The sequence below is a fragment of the Atta colombica genome, unplaced genomic scaffold (genome assembly GCF_001594045.1).
Source record: "Atta colombica isolate Treedump-2 unplaced genomic scaffold, Acol1.0 scaffold46, whole genome shotgun sequence".
Taxonomy (NCBI): domain Eukaryota; kingdom Metazoa; phylum Arthropoda; class Insecta; order Hymenoptera; family Formicidae; genus Atta; species Atta colombica.
The window spans coordinates 1,007,420-1,029,055 of record NW_017259535.1 but is presented as its reverse complement, the minus strand read 5'-3'; the positions used below and the strand labels follow the sequence as shown (position 1 = coordinate 1,029,055).

Genomic DNA, 21,636 nt, shown 5'->3' with positions numbered 1-21,636 from the left:
TATATATATCGATGTAATTTTTTATATGTATTGTCAATTGATATTTACTGAAAAAAATTCTCATTTCGGATTCATGAAAGAATTGTAAAAAAAATTATTCTCAATCTTTGGAAATATTTAGAATATAAAAAACTATTCTAAATCTTTCTTTGGAAACAATTTACTTAATTCAAACCAATCTTTTAAGATATCAAAATATTGGGAGTAATTAAATTAATAAATTAGTTCGGTCCGTTTCCCTAAAGATAGCTCCAGCTGTTGTGAATGGTTCATAGTGACAGCTAATTTTGGCAGTTTCAAAGAGGTTAAACATCTGCTAATAATATTCAGTTTATATCATTTGAGTTTCATATAAAAACCTTGATTTTTATTGTGTTTGAAAGGTCGAATTTTGTGTTAACCAAGCAACATTTGCGGGAGGTTTTGATTTTCTGCTTTAATTGGAAGAAAAGTGCGGCTGAAGCCCATCGAATGCTTGTCGAAGTTTATGGTGACACTGCTCCAACTGATAAATCATATAGGGAATGGTTTCGACGTTTCAAGGATGGAGATTTCAGCGTTGAAGACAAGCCTCGCTTTGGACAGCCAAAAAAATTCAAAAACAAAGAATTAGAGACATTACTCGAAGAAAAACGCAAGAGGAACTTGCAGAATCATTGGGGGTAACTCAACCAACCGTTTCTGTACGACTGATTCCATGGGACTCATTCTATGGGAGTGATTCAAAAACAAGGAAATTGGGTGCTTTATGAACTGAAACCGAGAGATGTTGAAAGGCGATTTTTCACTTGCAAACAGCTGATTCAAAGACAACAGAGAAAAGGTTTTTTGCATCGGATTGTGACTGGAGATGAGAAGTGGATATTCTACAACCTCAAGAAAAAATACTATGCTAAGCCCAGTCAATCGTTGCCATCGACCTCAACATCAACACTACAGTCGAACATTCATAATTCGAAGATCATTCTCTGTATCTGGTGGGATCACAAGGGTCTTGTTTACTATGAGCTGCTGAAACCTGGTGATTCTATTATGGGCGATTGGTATCGGCTACAATTGATTCGTTTGAACCGTGCATTGTGAGAAAAACGGCTGGAATACGAGCAAAGACATAATAAAGTTATTCTTCTTCATGACGCTCGGTCTCATGTCGCTAAAGTCGTAAAAAAATATTTGGAAATGCTCAAATGGGATGTTTTATCACACCCGCCGTATTCTCCGGATATTGCTCTTTCTGATTACTAGTTGTTCCGAAGGATGCAGCAAATCACCAGTTCACTTCTTTCGCAGAAATCGAAAATTGGATCGCCTCCAAAGACGAGTCATTTTTTCGAAATGGAATTCGAAAATTGCCTGAGAGATGAGAAAAAGTAGGCAGCGATGGACAATACTTTAATTGATCTGTTCATTCATTTTGTTTTGAAATAAATGCACAAAAAAACGGATCGAACTAATTTGTACTCCCAATATAATATTTTTAATATATATTTGAATATATGATTAAATGCTTTTTTAGGGCCTTACCGGTAACTTATTCCCTTTTGGATCATCGACGATAACATCAACGTTACCCTTACCGGCGGAGAAGGTTTCCACAGTGAAATTGGCAGGAGCACCAACGATTGAACCGGTTGGTTCTATACCGGGACCATAAGCACGTACTCTGCACAAGAAAATACCGTGAGAAAAGACATTTTGCGAGCTACCAGTCAGTGGCCGCGATGTTGTTACATCAATACGTTAAATAAATCCATTTGCCAGACGGTTACAAGCGTTGCTTTGCGCGATTTGCGTCGTTCTTTTCCAAAACAAATTTGCAAGCGCGCGACATTTTGCAGACTTGCGGACACTCATTATCCGGTTAGTTCAATTCGTGAAACTTTCACGTATACACGTATGTACAGAGAGATTAATTAATAGTATTACACACTCTCTAAATTCTTTAAAGTAAAATCACTCTAAAGAGTGACAGTTGAGTCAGTCTTGAAAAAGGATTTAAGAGTGAGAGTTCACTCTATGGAGTAATAATTCATTATAAAAATTTTAGATAGTTTAGATAGAAGCTTTTTGAAAAAAGAAATCTATCTAATTTGCAAAACTCGATAAGCTATAAAATTATTATCAATATCGTAATCATATCGTTAATCAAACCTTCGCTCGTTTTCTCTTCAGGAAGTTTGCAAATCGTGTATTCGCTAACCGCGCACTACGCAGTTTACTTACTCTATCAAGCGTTTACGTACATATATACAAAGGAAAAATTAGGAGTGTTGGGTTAAGAGGTAGATCTCATCAAGGCGGTGGACATTAATTGCGCAAAAACCGTTATACGTCACAATACATGATCATTGCGCGACTTACCGCGGCGGTGGGATGCTGCGACCGAGAAATGAAATAAATTGATTAATTAATCACAATCACTGTAACAGAGATCTACGCGCGCACTTCATCTCTTATATTTCTACTAAATACTATGCCATCAAAATGTAAAAAAAAAAAGATCATTTGTAATCGTATCAAATCACCCTTGAACAATCAAAATTATAATAAACAGCATAGATTGTAACATTTTTTGTGAACAATGTAATTTTAGGAAATGAAAAAATCATATAAGCAGGGTTGGGTATAAGTTAATGTTTATTTTTAACTGAATAAAGTTAATGGCTTTACAAAATTAATAAAGTTAAGTTAAAAGTTGAAGGAATAAAAAATTAACTTAACGTAAGTTAAGTCAATATTGAATTAACTTAAATTTAAAAAAAAGTTAATTTTGAAAAAAATGGTTTTTTAGATCATATTGTCCTAATTTTTTTTTAAATGAGATTAAATACAATGTAGATTATTAAGTAAATTAAATTTTTAATTTTTTTATTCATGTGTGATATAAATATATAACACATAATTATATAAGTTATATAACTTTAAAAAACAACCAGCACATAGAGAAGATATGAGATCAATGATTACTTTTTAATAAGTCTTAAGTCATAAGAAATTGACCAATTACAATCGAATGCGAGAAGAATATTTGACTGTAATTGGTCAATTTCTTATGATTTAAGGCTTAAAATATCTATTGTAGATTCGGTTAAGGCTTATGGCATAAGGCATAACCACAAAAACCAGAGGGCTGTATTAGCATCTTAAGAAATTACTTAAAATAGTCTTAAAATATGAAACGAAGATTACAAATATACATCCTTAATCTTATTATATATTATTATTTTTCTAAGATATTTAAAAAAGATAAAAGAATTTTTTAACTTAAAAAAAAGTTAAAAAGTTAACGTTTAAAAGTAACTTAGTTAAGTTAAAAGTTTAATGCATTTAAAATTAACTAAGTTAAGTTATTAACTTTTTAACTTTTAACGTTTTAACTAGTTACTACCCAATCCTGCATATAAAGTATTTAAAACAAAGGAAATTTGCAATGAATAAATACAAAAATAAATACATAATATAAAACCATGATAACGCTTTAAAAAATAAAGTTTTTATTTCTACCTGTTTGGGTTCGTGCGGGCGCGCAGAGGTGCACCTGGTTTTAATTTTGCACTGGGATATTGTGATAGATATGTCATCATCGACATCTCATCGATGTTTGGATTTACCATTTCTTCGGGTTTAATGAGCTGCAATGAGAATGATATAATTTATGGAACGTTTCTTAGTCATGGGATTAAAAATTAATTTTTCGATATTGATATCTTCTAATTTTTATGATGTTATATTATAACTCTTAATAAAAATGTAATAGTTTATGTTTTTATATGATAATTTTTAAATATATGATTTTCGTTTTAACATCTATTATTGTGGCTGTATGCTCTCTATTATTTATATTTGTATTTATATTTTGTATTTTTGAGCCACCTTCAAACATTTAAATAAAAATTAAAATAACTTGTTACTTTTTTATTATAAATGAGTACAATATCAAATAAATTTATGTAATGTCTTTAAGAAGTTACATGTCATTTTTCTATTATGAATATAATATTACATGAAAAAGCTAATTGCTGGAAAAAGGGCCTAAGTAGAATTGTGCCTTTTTTCCGCCCATCCTCTCAATTAACAAAGTTTAGTGTAGTATTAATTAATCAAGCCTAGCCTTCTTTATTCCGTCATTCTTTAATTCGTTTAAAATCGAATGAATATACATTGTAATATATAATATTGCGGCAAACCTGAGGAATATTGAGCCAGTCATCAGCGAGGCCCATCGCTTCGGACGCGTTCTGGACCGCATCTTTTGGATTCCAATCCCGCCAATCCGGGCAAAGGCCAGGTGCGACCGCGTCAACAAGCGCACCCACCGCGCGGCCGTCGTTCCAATCGGAGGTAAAGTTCGAGATCGGCAGATCCGGCACCTTCGATTGGATCCAATGCATCAGCCTTTGCTTCGGGGTAGCGCCCTTGTCCTCGCCGTCGTCGCCTTCCCACATGGGCATAGAGATCGAATAGTGCAGGATCAGGGTCCATATTAAACCGAGAATCAACTTTAATTTACAGTCTACAATGTCCGAAGAATCTGCGAAATAAAAGAGAGAAGAAAGATTAATTTTCTGCGTAAGCAAGCTCCATATAAAGCTCTTTCACAAAAATTCAATTTAATATTAAAGCCAACTTAATATTAAAAATTATTTAAAAACACTAAAGAACAGTGTTTTTAATACAAAAGAAGTAATTAATCACTCTCTTCCAATATTAAATTTCTATAAGGGTAAACTATATATTCTGTTGTTGGATAGATAATATTGAAACATTGGCTGTAATTCAAATATGTTATATTTGTTATGAATTCTTTTTCTTAATTTTTAGCAGTATCGATTAACAAAACATTGTTATTAGCGAAAGATTAATTTTACTATCATATTTAATGTAAAGGTTTCTTTTTATTTTATGATACTGCGAAATAAGTTCACAAGTTTAAAGAAAAGAAATTTTATTTTAAAATTGCTATCACATTTCTAAATACGCACATACATACGGTATGAGTCATACTTAATTCATAAAAATTGTCAGCTAAAAATTTATTATTCATGAGTAATTTCCTTTCTTTCGCGAAGAGATTTCACTGACTGTGAGTTTTCCTTTCAGTTGCGTAAAGTCTTATTCATCCACAGATCGATCACCGCTCAATTATCCGATATGAGTAAGAGTGGGCGTTATTAAAGAAATATTTTGCCACAATGCATTTATGGAATCAAGATGTCGCGTTCTTTCACAATGCATGTCTGGAAACAACGCTAACGAAAAAGCATTGCGTGTTTACGCAACGAAAGTGCTAATAGATCTTCATCGAGCAATGATTCACATGTTGAGCGATTGCCAACCGATCATGAATACCTGCAGAATCTGAATTTTATATGGAATGGTATTAATTATAGTTAGTATAAACTTTTGGCAAAACTTCGTCTATCAGAATAAAATTTAAAAGCAGAACATATGTATGTTATTAGAATATGTATTATTAAAACATGTAAGTATAATATTATTAAAATGCGGGAATGTGCGCAGAAATAACGAATTAAAGTGAACAATTTAATTTCTTCGATATAAAAAACGCTCTAATTATTTCAAGAGAGAACTAATACTTAGTTTCAATTGAAATAATCAACTTGTAAATAAATCAGCAGCGATATTCAACTACGCCCAAGAGAAACACGACAAATGTATGTCTTTCTTCAGCAACAGATCATTTTGACCCAAAGCAAGAAATTTTAGAGGATTGTACTTGTCTATATGACCATAACGTTCTAAATTGTAAAGAAAAAATTTTGAACCTTTCTCTATCAATCGTCTTAAATTGAAGGTTCATTTGTTCTTACTTCAAACATATCACTTTAAAACTTGGATATTTTCATAGCTGTAGTTAATGGTTAATAAAATAAACAGTGAAAGTTTTCAATCTAATAATGAAGATTTGTCTGTGACAAAAATCTCTAAAATTAATCAGCAATTTTTAATTAATTTCAAGATAGCCAATAATATTTTTTATTACACAATTTTTTTATGTAATACGTTGGTAATTCAAACATGCAATATGCATGCGTGTCATTTCGCGAGTATAAACAGCTGCAACGCATCACCCTTTTGACATGTTTTGCGTGAGAGTAAAAGCAACTCTCGCGATTGTCGTAAATCTCTTAAGAATAATGCTGAAGATGCATTCGGTTGTGCAAATTTAGTCGAATCCGAGCGGTCGCGGCTATTTTTGTCATCCTCCGGCATTCGACATTGTCCCCTCGATGAAGTTCGTGTTGTTTCACGCGTCGAGGAATCGCCATCGGTGACGATTCATCTGAACTATTTTCAGCAATTACCGAGAGCTAACCAAGTGATGTCAGCAAAAACGTAGTTATCGTGATCGTGACACGCGAACCGGCCAAGCGCCAGCTAATTCACCCCGTCAGGTCAAACTTCCGAGCTTACTGTTCGGTCTTCCACCCACTTCACAGCTTTCTATCTTTTTATAAACAATGAACCAAGTAAATAAATATTAGTATCCTTATATCAAAAAGTAATCTTCTAAAATGTTTAAAAATAAAAGAAATATTATTTTTTATATTACATTATCTTATATTATAAAAATAATACTTAATAAAAAAATAATAATATTCAGGTATTATTCTCAAAATATAATAATGGTGCACGATAGCATTTTCAAAACTTGATTACTGACATTTTGATAATGTTAGGTCTCTATTTCTACAATGCACAATGAAAGAACAATGCGTGCTTTCTATCTTACAATGTTACCTGGTGATGTGAATAATGTGCATAAAAAAAAAAGTAAAATGCAAAATGCTTTTGTTTGAACACACGAAATGGATACCCATTGTCGAAGTCTCTCCTTCGAGTCGCATTTTACTCGATGCAAAAGTGCATTCGTATGCTTACAGACGAGCTCGTCTGCAGCTATAGAGAAAACTTTCAGAACGCATATAGCACAAAATTTTACCGTGAAAAAAATGAGCGAATTATTCGATAATTTCAATGATATATTGTTATTTTATTTAAACGAACAATTAATTTTAATAAATTGAATTTTCTTTATTTAAGAAATCATTTAATATAACTTAAAAATTGAATTTTTTTAAAAATAACTATGCAAAAATGCAAGTGTTATATCAACTACAACTAATTAGTTGACTCTTTTATTATACAGAATGTAAAAATCTTGAAAATTTTGTAATAAAACGCTAATAAAACTGATATTGAGAATTACTTCTACTGTACCATTTTCCATTCATTCTTTTTCGGCGAGCAATAACTTACTTGTCATCGGATCTTAACGAACAATAAAGTCGAAGAAGCATTCCTCTCGGTATTAACAATAAGTAATGAATGTTTGTTTCTAATGCTGTAGATGCTATACGTCTTCATAAGGAATGATTGCAGTGAGATAAAATCTTTCGTGCCTATTATTTTTAAACGTAATGCAAGAAACGTAGAAAATAAGTAGAGCTCTTTATATTATTTCATATCAATATGTTATCAATTTATTATAAAATTGCTCAAAATTTATCACAAAATTTTGTGATTTAATAGTATCTTAATGTCTTAATAAATAATGGTAATTAACTTGATAGTCGTTAACATTTTGCGATTGTAAAAGGCCAAAAAAACAAGAATTTGGATGAAGCCAAAAAAATTTATCATAAACAAAAATTCTGTTTAGTCTCACTAAAATGTCATTTTTGTTGAGTTTTTTATTAATTTAATCAAAATATTTTAATCAATGCATTACGTAATTAATAGCACAACCTACCTTTATATCTAGCTGCAAAAAGTCATATTAGAAAAATTATATATTGATTATCTTCCAACGTTTCACAATTCATATAAATCAGTAAAAAATATTTTACATTTTACAATTCATAGGAATAAAAAAATAATTTAAAAATCAATCAAATATATGTGGGCAGTTACCAAAGACTTTAAATTTTATATTGTTCGCAGTAAAAATCTATTTCTTCGTCGTATTAACGAAACGATCATTCGAGCACTTGCACATGAATAGCGAGCTTCATAGTTGATTCGATGACGTAATAAATATACAGTCTAATTCCATCATATATGATAAAATCTTCTAACAGAAACCGAAAGTAGAATTAATTGTAAGTTCCAAGAATTCGAGAATTCTAAAAGAAAAAGAAAGAATCAGAATTCACGGATCCAGAAACGGGCCATCTTTATTACTCTTTCATCTGGTCCCGACAGTAGTCGGAGTGATCTATTCTCGGATCGAGAATCTTTGTAGTGTAAAACGAGACTTCCAAACGGATTCTTCGAGAACGTCGTTTCCGGCGGTGTTTGAATTCGAGAAGAGAAACGAGCAAAATAGAATCGAATTAGGATAAAACGTATAAACTGTGCCATTTCCAAATTTTCACAAGAATAGTATTGAAGATATATAAACAAAAGCGAAAAATTGAATCGCAGCAGGTACATGTTTCAGATGAAAATTGCAATGACCAATTTAATTTATCTGCACTCAATTATCTTGGTTTGGCACCATTAAAACTTAAAAGTGATTTAATAATTAAGGAAGTTTTTGCGTTTGATGAAATATAAGACAAGTGATATAAAATGTGATATAAAAATTATAATCATATCAACGATATCTAAAAGAAGTTCATTGACTTTTAGTTGAAGATATTTAATTCTAAATTTATATATAATTTTATGTTACAAATAAAATATAACATATAATCTTATCCTATGGATATTTTCTGTCAAATTAAGACACATAAAATAGAAAAATAAATATATACTATAATTACAAGGCAAACACTTATTCGGGTAAAATTTCATCTAAGTTGATAGTTTGAAAGAAATTTATATTTTTTAATGAAGATAAATTAAGAATAATTGTCAAACGTATCCTTAAGACTCCTGAGTAATCAGTACGATTCAAAATCAGTCGGCGGCCTGGCGAAATCGAAATGTGGCGAAATCGGTCTCACACACACAGCCCATGTACATGTGCTCTCAGTGGGCCGAAAGCGAGCACACGTATATAGGCTCGTGCTTGTGTATGTATACAGTGCCTCGCTACGATGGCTGAATTTATAGGCGTAAAAAAATGATGTTTTGACAACGAAATTTGCATGTCATTTCGTTATTATTTGTTTAATTGTGAAATTGTGAAAATGTTTCGTACTTATAAAAGTCCTAAAAATAGGCAGAAACTGTCTGGAATTTTATACGTAAAAGCGTATATTTCATTCATTTCAACAGCTGTTCAAACTATTTCTGCCCGAAATTAGGCTCACTTTACTTGCCTTTTACGATCATTTACTATTAAAGGAGAAAAAGACAGTTTCTGCCCATTTTTACAGATATTTTAAAGCAATTTCTTCATTTAGATATATCGAAATTGTCTTTATTTACAAATAGCTTGCAGCATAAATTAACGTATCATTCCTCGCTTCTGACATCATGATTCCAACATGGCAGCCGCGACTCAGGAGCCTTAAAATAAAAGTTATAAGACGCTCATTGGATATGTGTTGTGTACATCAAAGTGTGAACATCTCATAATTTTTATTTTAAAAATAATAACATATAAAATTAACAATGATTATATATAATGATAAATTATAACGAATTATATTGATAATGTTTTTATATTATTATTTTAATCACTTTACACAATATTACGAACAAATTCTATTGAGGAAGGAATTAACGCGAGAATACTAATCCTTAACAAGTAAATAAAGATCTTATTAATAAGACTATGTTATCGATTTCTTTTTATTTTAAAGATAACATGCAATATTATAATTAATTCGATTACAAGACATTGAGTCATTTGTTAATTTAAAAGACTCAGCTGAATATACTTATATCCATGACGTTTTCAACAGATACGTCTTCCATTGCGAGTTTAGACGATGACGTCATTGATCCTCGAGAGATTACCTCACTGAACAGAGAGAATGCTGATCTCCGCTAAAGAGATTTACTCTTTTTGATCGTCAAGATATGCGATTGTCCGTCAACCATATATGGCAGTATATTATTCCAAATATTTATGTCAATGAAATTGCATTTTAAATGTAAGTTTAAAATTTTTCGATCAGATATAATTGTAGTATTTCCAATCACTTTTGAATTATTTTTTATTATAATTTTTTATATTAACTAATAGTTTTATAATTAATATTTTACATGAACTAAATAAATTATGTAATAATAATAAATATAAATTTATATATATTCACACATTATATTAAATAGTTATAAGTTATAATGAAATATTTTCGTTTAGCTTACAGCTAAAATATTTTGTTATATAACAATTTTGTTATATAACTATTGAACAACTATATCTAAAATACTTTTTAACATTTTTAGAACGAATTTCGTTTTAAAAAGTGAACTCTCACTCTTAGAGATTGAAAATTGAGCCATTCTTTTTTCAGACTGGCTCAATTTTCTGCAATCTTTAGAATAAGAGTCTACTCCAAAGAATTTAGAGAGTAAACATTGAATCCGAATTTGTGAAACAACTATGTATATAATACAAAATTTTTAGTGTCTGTAAAGTACTAAAAATGAAGGAGACAGATGAAGGAAATTGATACATAATTTAAAGCTCAATATTTACTTTTTTGCGAAATATTTCTCATAAGCATGTGAAAATGTGAGTAAACATATTTCGGACAATCGTCGGAAATCCGAGTTAATACGGCTATGCGAAGTTAGTCTCCACTTTTAGAATTAATTGTATTCTGAGAATTGTGCTGAATTATGCTAGGTTTGTGTGCATTCTGTTGGACTGACAAAAAAATCGTTAGTTTTTTATTTTTTAATATTACGATATTAATATTCGAATTGACATTGCAGCAATCTAGCACAATTCACACAATATAATTCTCAAAATATAATCCTAAAATTGGAGGGCTAGCTAACATGTAGACAGTTAATGCGGGACTATACTCTCTCGCGTGATTGCGTATAGAAAATAGTCGTTTAATGTCAAGGTTGCATGTGAGAGTGAAAGTAATCGCTCCTAATACCCAGTAAATTATGCGCGGAAATATTGTAATTATATAAACAGCATTGTCTTCATATTTATAATTTTCTATCAAGTTATATCTGATCGAGAAAAAAATTTTCGATAAGAAATAATTAATGCTTTTAACACTCTATCTATATCAAAGATGAAAGATTATGTATGAAAAATATAAATGAGAAATATAATAAATATAAGTTTTTAATAATATATATTAGCCATAATCTAAGTGCAAATATATAAAGACGCGTAACATATTTTGCTCGTCTTAAAAACATTTTAAATTACTTATATCGAAATTTATAAATAACTAAATTTTAAATAATTAAATTTTCCTCTTTTTTACTATTTATTAAATAAATCTTGTGTTATAAATTATTCATGTAACACATTTCTCTATAGCCACATAATTTTTCAAAATGTCTTCCGTATATAAACATCTAATAAATACTTTATAAAACTCATCGAAATATTAATACCTTTATTAACTTCCTCACATTAATGTTCCAGAGAGGTAGCTTATGAGAAAACAGAATAGAAAAATGCAGAGAATCATTTCCGCTCAATGACAGAGATGCATATTTGATCAGCAAGGAAAAGAGACTGAGGATGAGAATTGATCACATAATAAACACAAAGAGAGAGATCCGAGGTACCAAGGCGAGCTTGACCTTCATCTGATCTACATGGTCCCGCCTACTTTTCTTCTTTTGCTTCTCAGTGGGCCCCACGAGACACGTCCCGAGCCTGTTTCACGGTGCCCCTCGCATATAATAGCACGAGCATGGCTTCCGTTGATATTCGATAACCGGCCGACTTTAATGCCACAGTTCTGCGATTAGGTCTTGACCGAGATTGCGACGGTTGAAAATCAGACATACTAGTCTTCTGACTAATGATACAAACTTTTTGCAAAGTCAAACTTTTTGCAAATCTCAAGTATTGTGAGCAAGAAAACTGTCACCATGCATGCTTGACGTTCAGGTTCCATTAGTGTAAAATGAGAATTTTGAATTAAAGAAATAGATGAAGTAATGGACTATTTAAACGCTGATCAATCTATTGAAAGTCATGTAAATACACACACACACACACACACACACACACACACACACACACACATGTAATGGTGAGAATTAAAAAATCTCTAAATTTCAAGTTTTATCAAAATTGATTTTTAATCATTTTATCTTATCTTTTTATAAAGAATCTTTTTTCTTTATATTTTAAAAACAATAACATTTGTAAAAGCTAGATAGATGCCATTAATAATAATATTTAATAAATAATTTCAATAATTTAAAACAAATATATAAAAAGAACATTTTGGTAAATAAATGTTATTCTGTGAAATAGTTTGTATTTTCAAGACTTGTATGTGTATATTGAGGAATATGTGTATATTGTATGTTCATAAATTAACAATTTAATAAATTATGAATAAAAGCGAAACAGTTTTTACACATTTTTAGAGATATAAATATAATACCATACATTGCAAATTCATAAATGATATTTATCCTTTTACTTTCTGCCTATAGATCTATATCAAGGTCAATAAATTAGAGTAAATAAACGAATAAATAAACGATTTTCAAATCTGTAGAAAAAGATTGTTTTTGAAAATCTTTATCACGAAACATGTTTATGCATTTATACATTATATTCATCAGCACGTTTTACTCTTGCGATATACCAATTGCATATAGGACAACATAGTGACATCACCGAAGATATATTCAATTGCGTCACTAACCAGTCGAATATCTTGTTCAAGGATGCGACAAACTGTAATAATACCGTCGAGTAAGAAATCGAATCATCAATCTTCCAATACAAATATATAAGACCATCAAAATTATACGATGTTTACGTTTTGCAAATGAGCAATTGCTTATTTCACAATATTTGATGCTTTATTCAAATTAAAATTCAAATTAAAAATGAAGGTTCTTTTACAATTGAAATGTCAGTCGACACTATTGGCTTTCTAGATTTTTCTCTTAAGCTTGTGTTCACAATCATGTGTAGCCAATCAACTTATAGTTTGTACCGGCAAGTTGATTGGCTACACATTCTCGATCCGAGAACTCGAACAAGGCTTAACAAGCTGATAAGATGTACACGTGATCGGCCCCTGATACTGCAAACTCAATAAACCAATAGAATTTCATCGAAAATTTTGAAAACTAGTTTTCTCTCTCATTTAATTTTAGATATTTTTTATTTCAATTTTACAAATTAAAGTTTAAATAAAATGTATTAAAATAGAATCCATTGTCTTACATGCATTTCTAAAACTTACAAAACTTGTAAATAATTAGAATAATTAGAACTTAAAGAATATCAATATTATAATGTTCTTTAGAAAAAAATTTGTTCTATATTCCTTAAAAGGAATGAATAAATATTGATGTGACATGAGAAAGATGCCTTATATTATAAATGTCTGTATCGATTTATTTAATTTGCGTCTTTTATTGTAGCGAAACTTTTAATCAGATTTAGACAAATAGGATTTAACGACCGATGATGTAACGTTAGTTTGTTCACCCGCAAAAAGTACGTGAACAGCATTATCCCATCGCTACTCTCTGGTTTTCCGGGGTAGCCCGAGCGAGCGTCATCGATCCACAACCCTCTCGCTATGCTCTACGATTGCTTTTATTTTGCTCGATGCAACCCACGTTCTAAAATGTTGATCCCGAATTCGAAAGCAGGAATGCAGAAATATTCTACATATTATTCAGCTGCGCACGTTTCATCTAGTGATAAAGAAATATTTTACCACGAGATTTCACTACATGTCAAAATTGTTTGTTTGTTCTCTAATTGTCATAGTATTAATAGAAGTTCAAATCTGTCTTTAAAGCAGCGAAATTAAATAATTATTTAATATATATAAAAGAATTAGAATAACTGTGTCAAATTTTTTCTCGACGATGTCGAGAAAATTACTTTAATCGCAATTGAACGTTTACATCTTGATTAAATCTTATTATTGCTCGATATCTTATCGATTGATATTACATTGGAAATATTCTTTTTACGCGTTAACGATCAGATCTATATCAATCTCTAAGTAAAACACACGATTAATTATTTGATGACACATGTTCTCAAATTTTACCGACGAATCACTGTTTATAGCTTTCGACTACATTTTTTATCAAATATGTGCAAACAAGCACATACTTGAAATTGATATTACAGATTTCGCTTAGCAATTTTAACTTATTTAAAACTAAAATTGCATTCTATATTTATAATATAATTATAATAAACTTCGTAATAAGCGAAAGATAACAATTAGAAAATTTAAATCGTTTCACAAAAAAAAACTAAAGATTATTGAAACATTCTTTAAAATTTCTTCCAGAGTCAATATTTCAATTTTTTAAATGCAATTTTTTTCTCTTCATATATGTAAGTACACATACAGTTTTCTACTCACTAAATTTATCAATTTTTTCACAAATAATAAATAATTACATTTACTTTTACATTTAATCATAGTTTCTAATTATTTTTATAACATCATTTGTATTGTATCTATTAATTTAAATAACATTTCTCATTAAATGAAAAGCGTGACATTATTATGATATTATTAAATTAAAATCCAGGAGATATCCAATTATTAATAAATTCGTCATTACTATAATATTAAAACATTATTTATACATAATTATTTTATAAAAATTTAGAATAATATTTCTCATATAAGGTGACTGGATATATATATATATATATATCTGTGTTAGGACACTCATACAAGGCTCATTATTATTATTATTTCAAATGTTGTTTTCTATCACAATTTATTATGATTTAATTGTACTTAAAAATTATTTTAAAAATTTGAGATTAATAATCATATAAATATTAACGAAGTTAAATGTCCGGACGTAGGTTTATGCTCGATTATTGGGAAGTTTACCTTATGTATGTGAAGAAAAGAAAGTATCTTTCCTACTGTTTCTTTCATACTGTTTACATCTACAACGTATTACTTGTGTACGTAAACAAACTCAAAATAAAATCGCAGCGTTTAAATTTTAACTTTATAACAACTTTTTACAAGTATAATTTGATAAGTATTAATTCGATCAATTTTTATTGATAATTATTCCCATACAACCTTGAATTCTTTAAAAAACTATGAATTCCTGACGTACAAAAATCTACGGATCGATAAGTCCAATCTACGCAGAATCTGTGAAACGACGCAGACTCTGTTCGTCACTCGCGGTAATCGTAACTACCACGTGGTGGTGTAACATACCAAGAGACGTAATGTAAAAACCTGAACATCATAATTAAAAAGTTCGAAAATCGATTGAAAACTAGAAAGTACTTGTTAAAATAAGTTTTTGGAATTTACTCATTAGAATAAATTTTTGTCGAATATTACATAAATAGATATATTATTCTCTAAACGTCTTTAAGGCATAATATATCTATTGTTTCTATGTATTTTATGCATTAATTAACATCGAAATTGAATATGGCATAATCATAGCAAATAAATATTTTAACAGACAACGATTGTTTTAATGATTATTAAAATTATTTTATCTGAAAAAAAATGCAAAATAACGTGGCAATTATTATTTTTTAAAATTATCACCTTTCTGATCTTTAATAAAAAGAACAAAACTTCATACGGCACTGCAATTATCACAATTTAATCATTTATAGATATTTTTTAAAATAATTTTTTTATTATAAGAAAATAAAACGTTGTCATTTTCTAAATTAATTACTTGCCCCACTAATAAGTATACTGCATCGGCATTTTATTGCACTATTCAATCAATTCTTCCTACGAAGACAGGACGAATCTATTCTGCGATGTATAGGATCCACCATACACATGGGACTACTCACCGATATTAACAAGCCTGATGCCTTCGTCTTCCAAAAACTTAAGAGCGACGGACACGTTCTCCAACTTCTGAGAACGAAAGGTGGGCCGCTGGTTGTGTTTCGGCAGCCGCTTTTGCGAGAGCACCTCGATGAGACTCACCAACTGGAGACCATCAGACAGATCGCATTCCAGGTCGCCGATGTGCTTGTTCGCCACCTTCAACCGTTCGTTCGCCCATCTCGTGAAGGTGTTCTGTTGAATTCGCTTCCACTGCGCGTCCTCGGCCAGCTCGCGCTCGAACATCTCGTCCTCCTCCTCCTCGCCGGCGGAGTTCTCGCACTTAACTGACTTATCACTCTCATTCATTTTATCGGCTGGTCCGCTGCTACGCTCTCACGGATAAGGGTGGTGGGGTGCGCGCCCCTGTGTTAGTGCCTAAGGATCACAAGTGTTGGTAGTTACGAGTGCTATCAGTGACGTAGACAAAATGTAGCTGTGTTGGTGACTCGAGAAGTAGCGATGGGCACAAACTAGAAATCAAGACTTTGAACGTGTATTGGAAATACTTGTACATACATGTACAATGTACATACTGAAAAAAGAAGTGGTTCATTTTTAAATAAAATGTTTTATTCTTGTTTTCATTTTTTAAACACTTAAAGACATTTTAATTGTAAACTTATTATTCAATAAACAAAACACTATATGGATTGAAAACTTTTTAATTAAAAATTTTTTAATTCGAATACATAGTATTTTGTTTATTAAAAAAATTTTATACTAAAACATTTAAGTATTTAAAAAAATAAAGATAAGAGTGAAACACTTTAATATCTTAAAATTACACACTTTTTTGAGTACATGTGTAATTAATATTTCCATGTTTCAATCCATATGATTTTTAATACACGAGTACTGAAATACGCGAGTATACGTGCATCGAAATTTACGTCGTAAATGTTCTTAAATATGCAAATATCTTGTTGTATATTAATAATTACACGAAATAAAATGAATATGTTACATTTCAATACCCGTACATTTCAATACACGTTCAATATACCTTTCTAGCAAACGAGAATGGATTAAAATGGATTGAAATTTTTTTCTATTCGAATGCGTATTTTAAATAGCGAATACTTTTTTTAGGTTTTTTTTTTAGATTTAATTGGATTCAATTGGATTCAATTACATTCTATTGGATGCAATTGGATTGAAAAACTATATTTCCTATTCAAAATTTTTAATTGAACAGTATTCGAAATGCAGAAAATGCAATTCCTATAAATGAATAAAAATGTATTCAGGATTGAAAAGCATTCATTTTAATATTTATGAATCAATATTTCTGAAAATCTGAATTCATTTTAATTCATTTCAATTCATTCTTGTTTGGTTGTTGTAAAGACTTAAACACAATAGGCACAGGCAATAGGCACAGAGAATAGGAAATAATGAGCTGTCCAATCAGAATTCTGGGATATAATATCAAACTTACATACCAGAGCTCTGATTGGACGACTCATTATTTCCTATTGCCTGTGCCTATTGTGTTTAAGCCTTAATCGTATATTGAAATATATAGAAATATATATATTGAAATATACACGTGCTTTTTAAACCTTCCTTGAGAGTATATTTCTTAGGAATGGAATATCTTACATGTGGAAATTGACTTTCCGGAGTAAAGCGGCATCTATACAGTGAAATTTTAGCGATTTAAATTTTAAGTCCCACACACTGGACACAATGAGCGACGAACAACGAGCGTTATCCAATGAAAGCTCTGCTTTTTGTCGTAATGATGCAAAGTAGAGCTCTGATTGGATATCGCTCCGCTCATCGCGTCCGATGTGTAGGCATAAGCCTAATAAGTAAGAAATTGAGAATAAGTGAGAAATTGACTACAGTCAAATGCCATGTGAGAAAAATAATCTACTGTAATTGGTCAATTTTTTACTCTCACTTTTTTTACAAAGTTTATTCCGTTTATTGTAGATCAGACCTAAAGCTTAAAATTTAAGTTTTACACTTTAAAATTCTATTAGATGCCGCTTAAAATTATCCATTGTTATTTTGATATCAAAATCTTTAATGTCAAAATTACGATAAATAAAATCAGTTTATTAGCTTTTTTGTTGATATATTAACTGATATTCGGATTCATGAATTTAATTTAGATTGTTGAATTTGTTTATTTTGATTTTGCAATGAATATTCAAATGAAATTTTATAACTCATTAATTTTAAACTCATTAATTTTTAACTTAATTTCATTATTATTGTTAATTAATTCAAAAACATGTTGATTCACTATTTTTGGAAAATTAAAATAGCGAAAATATAAATAAAATATATAACAGATGATAGACCTGTTAGCTTATCTAAGTACAACAACAGAAGTCTATTTAATTGTTAAGTAACATCATTATACGTTAGAGAAACATTGTTTTAATCGTTTACTGAACATTAGAGAAAACTGTTTAATGATATTTCATACAAATGATCGATTTTATTATGAATAGCAGTCTTGATTGAGTTCTTCAATTCTTTTTTAAATAAATAAGTCACATATTTCTATTTATTTAAAATTTATGTAAAAATAAAATTAATATAAAAATAAAATTTATATAAATATATATAAATATATTATTATCTATCATTTATTGATTTTCCCATTTATGTATCTATTTGAAAATTGATAACAGACATCAAAGTTGTTCGAAAGAGTATTGTGACCATCACTAGCACGAGCACGCACACAGAAGAAGAGATGGATGTTGGTGAACTTACCTGTACGGCCGTACGTGTGCCGGCAAATCGAACGCACCTTCCTTAGTATGGGTGCGTGCGTGTGCGTGTGCGTGCGCGCGTGCGTGCGTGCGTGCGTGCGTGCGTGTGTGTGTATGTGTGTGTATGTGTGTGTGTGTGTGTGTGAGATGCTGACAAGGAATCAGCTGGAGCAACTCCGTTTCTGCTGATGATTCGTCGGATATACGTTGACCAGCGGAGATCAACGCTTCAAATCACTCAGGATGCGATTGTCGACAAGTTTTTCTTGATAGCGTCGTCTCCTTGAAGGGCCTTTTCAGTCGCTCCTGATTCACAGCGACGATTCACCTGCATAATAAAATATCGTGATTAAAAAAGATTGCCGACGTTCAAATTGATCGAGTGTGACGTAAGACGCTTCGGCGTAAAATAAAATCGAAATCTACAAAACTTCGCAATCGAGAATAGTGACTTATTTATAAAAAAGGAAAATAAAACTTGGAATTATTTTCGAGTTGAAGAAAACTATTTAAAGAGTAGAGATACATAAATTTAAATGTAGGGGGGGGGGTAGAAAACGATATATTATTTTTGATTAATAAAATTTTTTTGTTTCCTTGGACGCAGTTAATTGACTCAATCCAATGAAGGTGAACGGAATCGATCAGTTTCACTTGAGTAAAGATTCGCGCACGTGTTCGACCAAACTGTCCAGCCTCAATACGATTTACGCGTTTGGCCTATCCATAAATAAAATACCTAATTATAAATAGCAACACATTCCGAGGAAATGACCCGTGTATCTTTTTTTATTTACGCACGCTCTTCTATATTTATTATTAGTATATTTAAATGTATTTTCTTACTGGAAAGCATTCAGATTTAGATCTCGATGAATAAGAGAAGAGAAAGTTATTTCAGATTATTAAGACATCCATTTAGGAGAAGTAAATCTGCTTTAAAGTTATTTCATCGTCTTCTACGATCCATCGGTCGGATTTTCCGCGCATAATAGAAAATTAATCGGACGCATGTTAAATTACAAATCTCGGCGCACGGCGAGATGCCAAGTTATTTTTAGTACACGCACGTATACGTGACTTTTTTCCAAGGTCTGATATTACATCCAAAAGAGCCTCATAAGCGCAAATGTTGTTGTTTGCGAACAATGAATGGACAACATGATTAAAGTTATTTTTACAGAGAGACGGATTAGTTTACACCGCATCAAAATACATTTGCGTATAACTTAATAATAAATTCGGTAATGTATAGCGTAATATGTTTCGCACTTTAATATCTCGACATTGTAATGCAATAAACAATTTCCTGGACGAAATCAATAGTTTTGTGAATAAGAATTGTGTTTTTATATAATTATCTAAAGTTCTCCAATGTTTTTTTTATTTTTAAAATATCATTATATTATAAAATAAATAATATATCTATCATATTATTAATGAAATTAATATTAATGTTACGCATATAATATTAATACGATAGGTATATTGCTATCTAAAATCAACATGAAAGTTATTACGAGACGACGTGATGATGCTAAAATATTTTTTTTTATCACGACACTCCAAAGTCAAGAAGGAAATTCGAGATATATTTCACTTGAACATAAATTGCTCAAGTTGTCATCGAATTAAGAGATTTTTATATTTATTCTTTCACTTTAAATACGATTCGCGTAGCAAATTAATTCTTGTAGCAAATTCTACAAATAATATGCAAATAAATGAAAAGAATTGATCTTATATATCTCTAATAAAAATAAATAAAATTAATTTATATTAATATGTATTTATATAAAATTGTTTGTAATAATTCAAGATTTTTCAACATATTAATTAAAGAAATTATTTCAATAATAATGAAAATGATTACATTGTTTTAACGTATTATTCGTAATAAATTCCGTTTTTTTTTTTTTAATTATATTTACAAACTTTTCTAAAATTTATTTTGCACAATCAGCAAAATATCAGTTGTTGAAACATAAAACAAGCGCCGTATAAATTTGTGAATAGAAACAAAATTTACACAGAATGGAAGTACTATTTTTTCAATGAATTCGCGATATTGCGAGATAATCGGAAAACAATCACATCACACACAAACATATTCATTTAGCAGAAAGTATTCTTTTGTATGAGATCGACTAACTCTCTATCTAGTGCGAAACAAAAAACTGCCGACAGGTTTCCCTTATTTCGTTTAAAACTCTCTCCGCGCTGATTCCCTCCAAAGGCATATACCAGAATTGCGAAATGCGACGAATAAATTGTGAGCGAGTCGCGAATGAATCGTAATACAATCACATGAGATAATTATACGTAAACCTTCTTCAAAGGTAGACAATTTCACTGCAAACAGTAAAGTCTTAGAATTTGAACTTTCGCGATAAAAAACACTCTTCTACATCTAACACGATTATTTTGTCTAGAAATTGAGAAATGAAAAGTAATCACTTATGTATATTGTACTTATAATCAATGCACGTGCACTATACTTAATTTAAATCAATGTTTGGCCGATGAGTTTTGAAGAAAAACACTTTGTACCTAGCGAGGTGCTACTGCTATTAACAATGACGTCAAGTTGAACTTGATAAAAATTGATTTATGTGACTACCCATCTCTCTTCAAATCGCAACAATAATACCTATAAAATATAATATAATAACAAATTTTGTAATAAAGAATTGAATTCTTTCTGATAAAAGTTTACTACGCGTTTTAATTATATATATGGACAATTATAAAGAAAGAAATCTCATCAAGTTTAAGAAACGCATTACGAAGAGATAACGAGTTCTTTTTCCGTTGCAAAAATTTATCGCACATTTTATTTTAACAAGAGATTTATTTTGATAAAAACTCGCGATAAATAACAATCTCACAAATATTCACTCAAACAAAGCAAATTAATATATAATATTTAAAAATATTTTGTCTTA

At 30.2% G+C, this 21,636-nt stretch overlaps 2 protein-coding genes across 9 annotated transcripts in view; both read right to left on the bottom strand.

Annotated features, from left to right (window-relative positions):
* LOC108691382 (filamin-A) overlaps positions 1-16,284 on the bottom strand; it is a 52,926-nt gene extending 36,642 nt beyond the window's left edge. For 5 of the 8 annotated variants that reach the window (XM_018199105.1, XM_018199108.1, XM_018199098.1 and 2 more), the window contains exons 1-5: positions 15,920-16,284; positions 4,188-4,531; positions 3,505-3,632; positions 2,362-2,376; positions 1,525-1,663 (exon numbers count right to left, since the gene is read on the bottom strand). In XM_018199105.1, the coding sequence (XP_018054594.1) occupies positions 1,525-1,663; positions 2,362-2,376; positions 3,505-3,632; positions 4,188-4,531; positions 15,920-16,265 (972 nt within the window). In that variant the 5' untranslated portion in view covers positions 16,266-16,284. The remainder of the gene's footprint in view (positions 1-1,524; positions 1,664-2,361; positions 2,377-3,504; positions 3,633-4,187; positions 4,532-15,919) is intronic. The other 3 variants (XM_018199106.1, XM_018199109.1, XM_018199100.1) reach the window with 1 other exon arrangement.
* A 2,626-nt stretch (positions 16,285-18,910) lies between these two features.
* LOC108691384 (contactin) overlaps positions 18,911-21,636 on the bottom strand; it is an 18,410-nt gene continuing 15,684 nt past the window's right edge. The window contains exon 15 of the mRNA XM_018199110.1: positions 18,911-19,019. Within this exon, the coding sequence (XP_018054599.1) occupies positions 18,930-19,019 (90 nt within the window). The 3' untranslated portion in view covers positions 18,911-18,929. The remainder of the gene's footprint in view (positions 19,020-21,636) is intronic.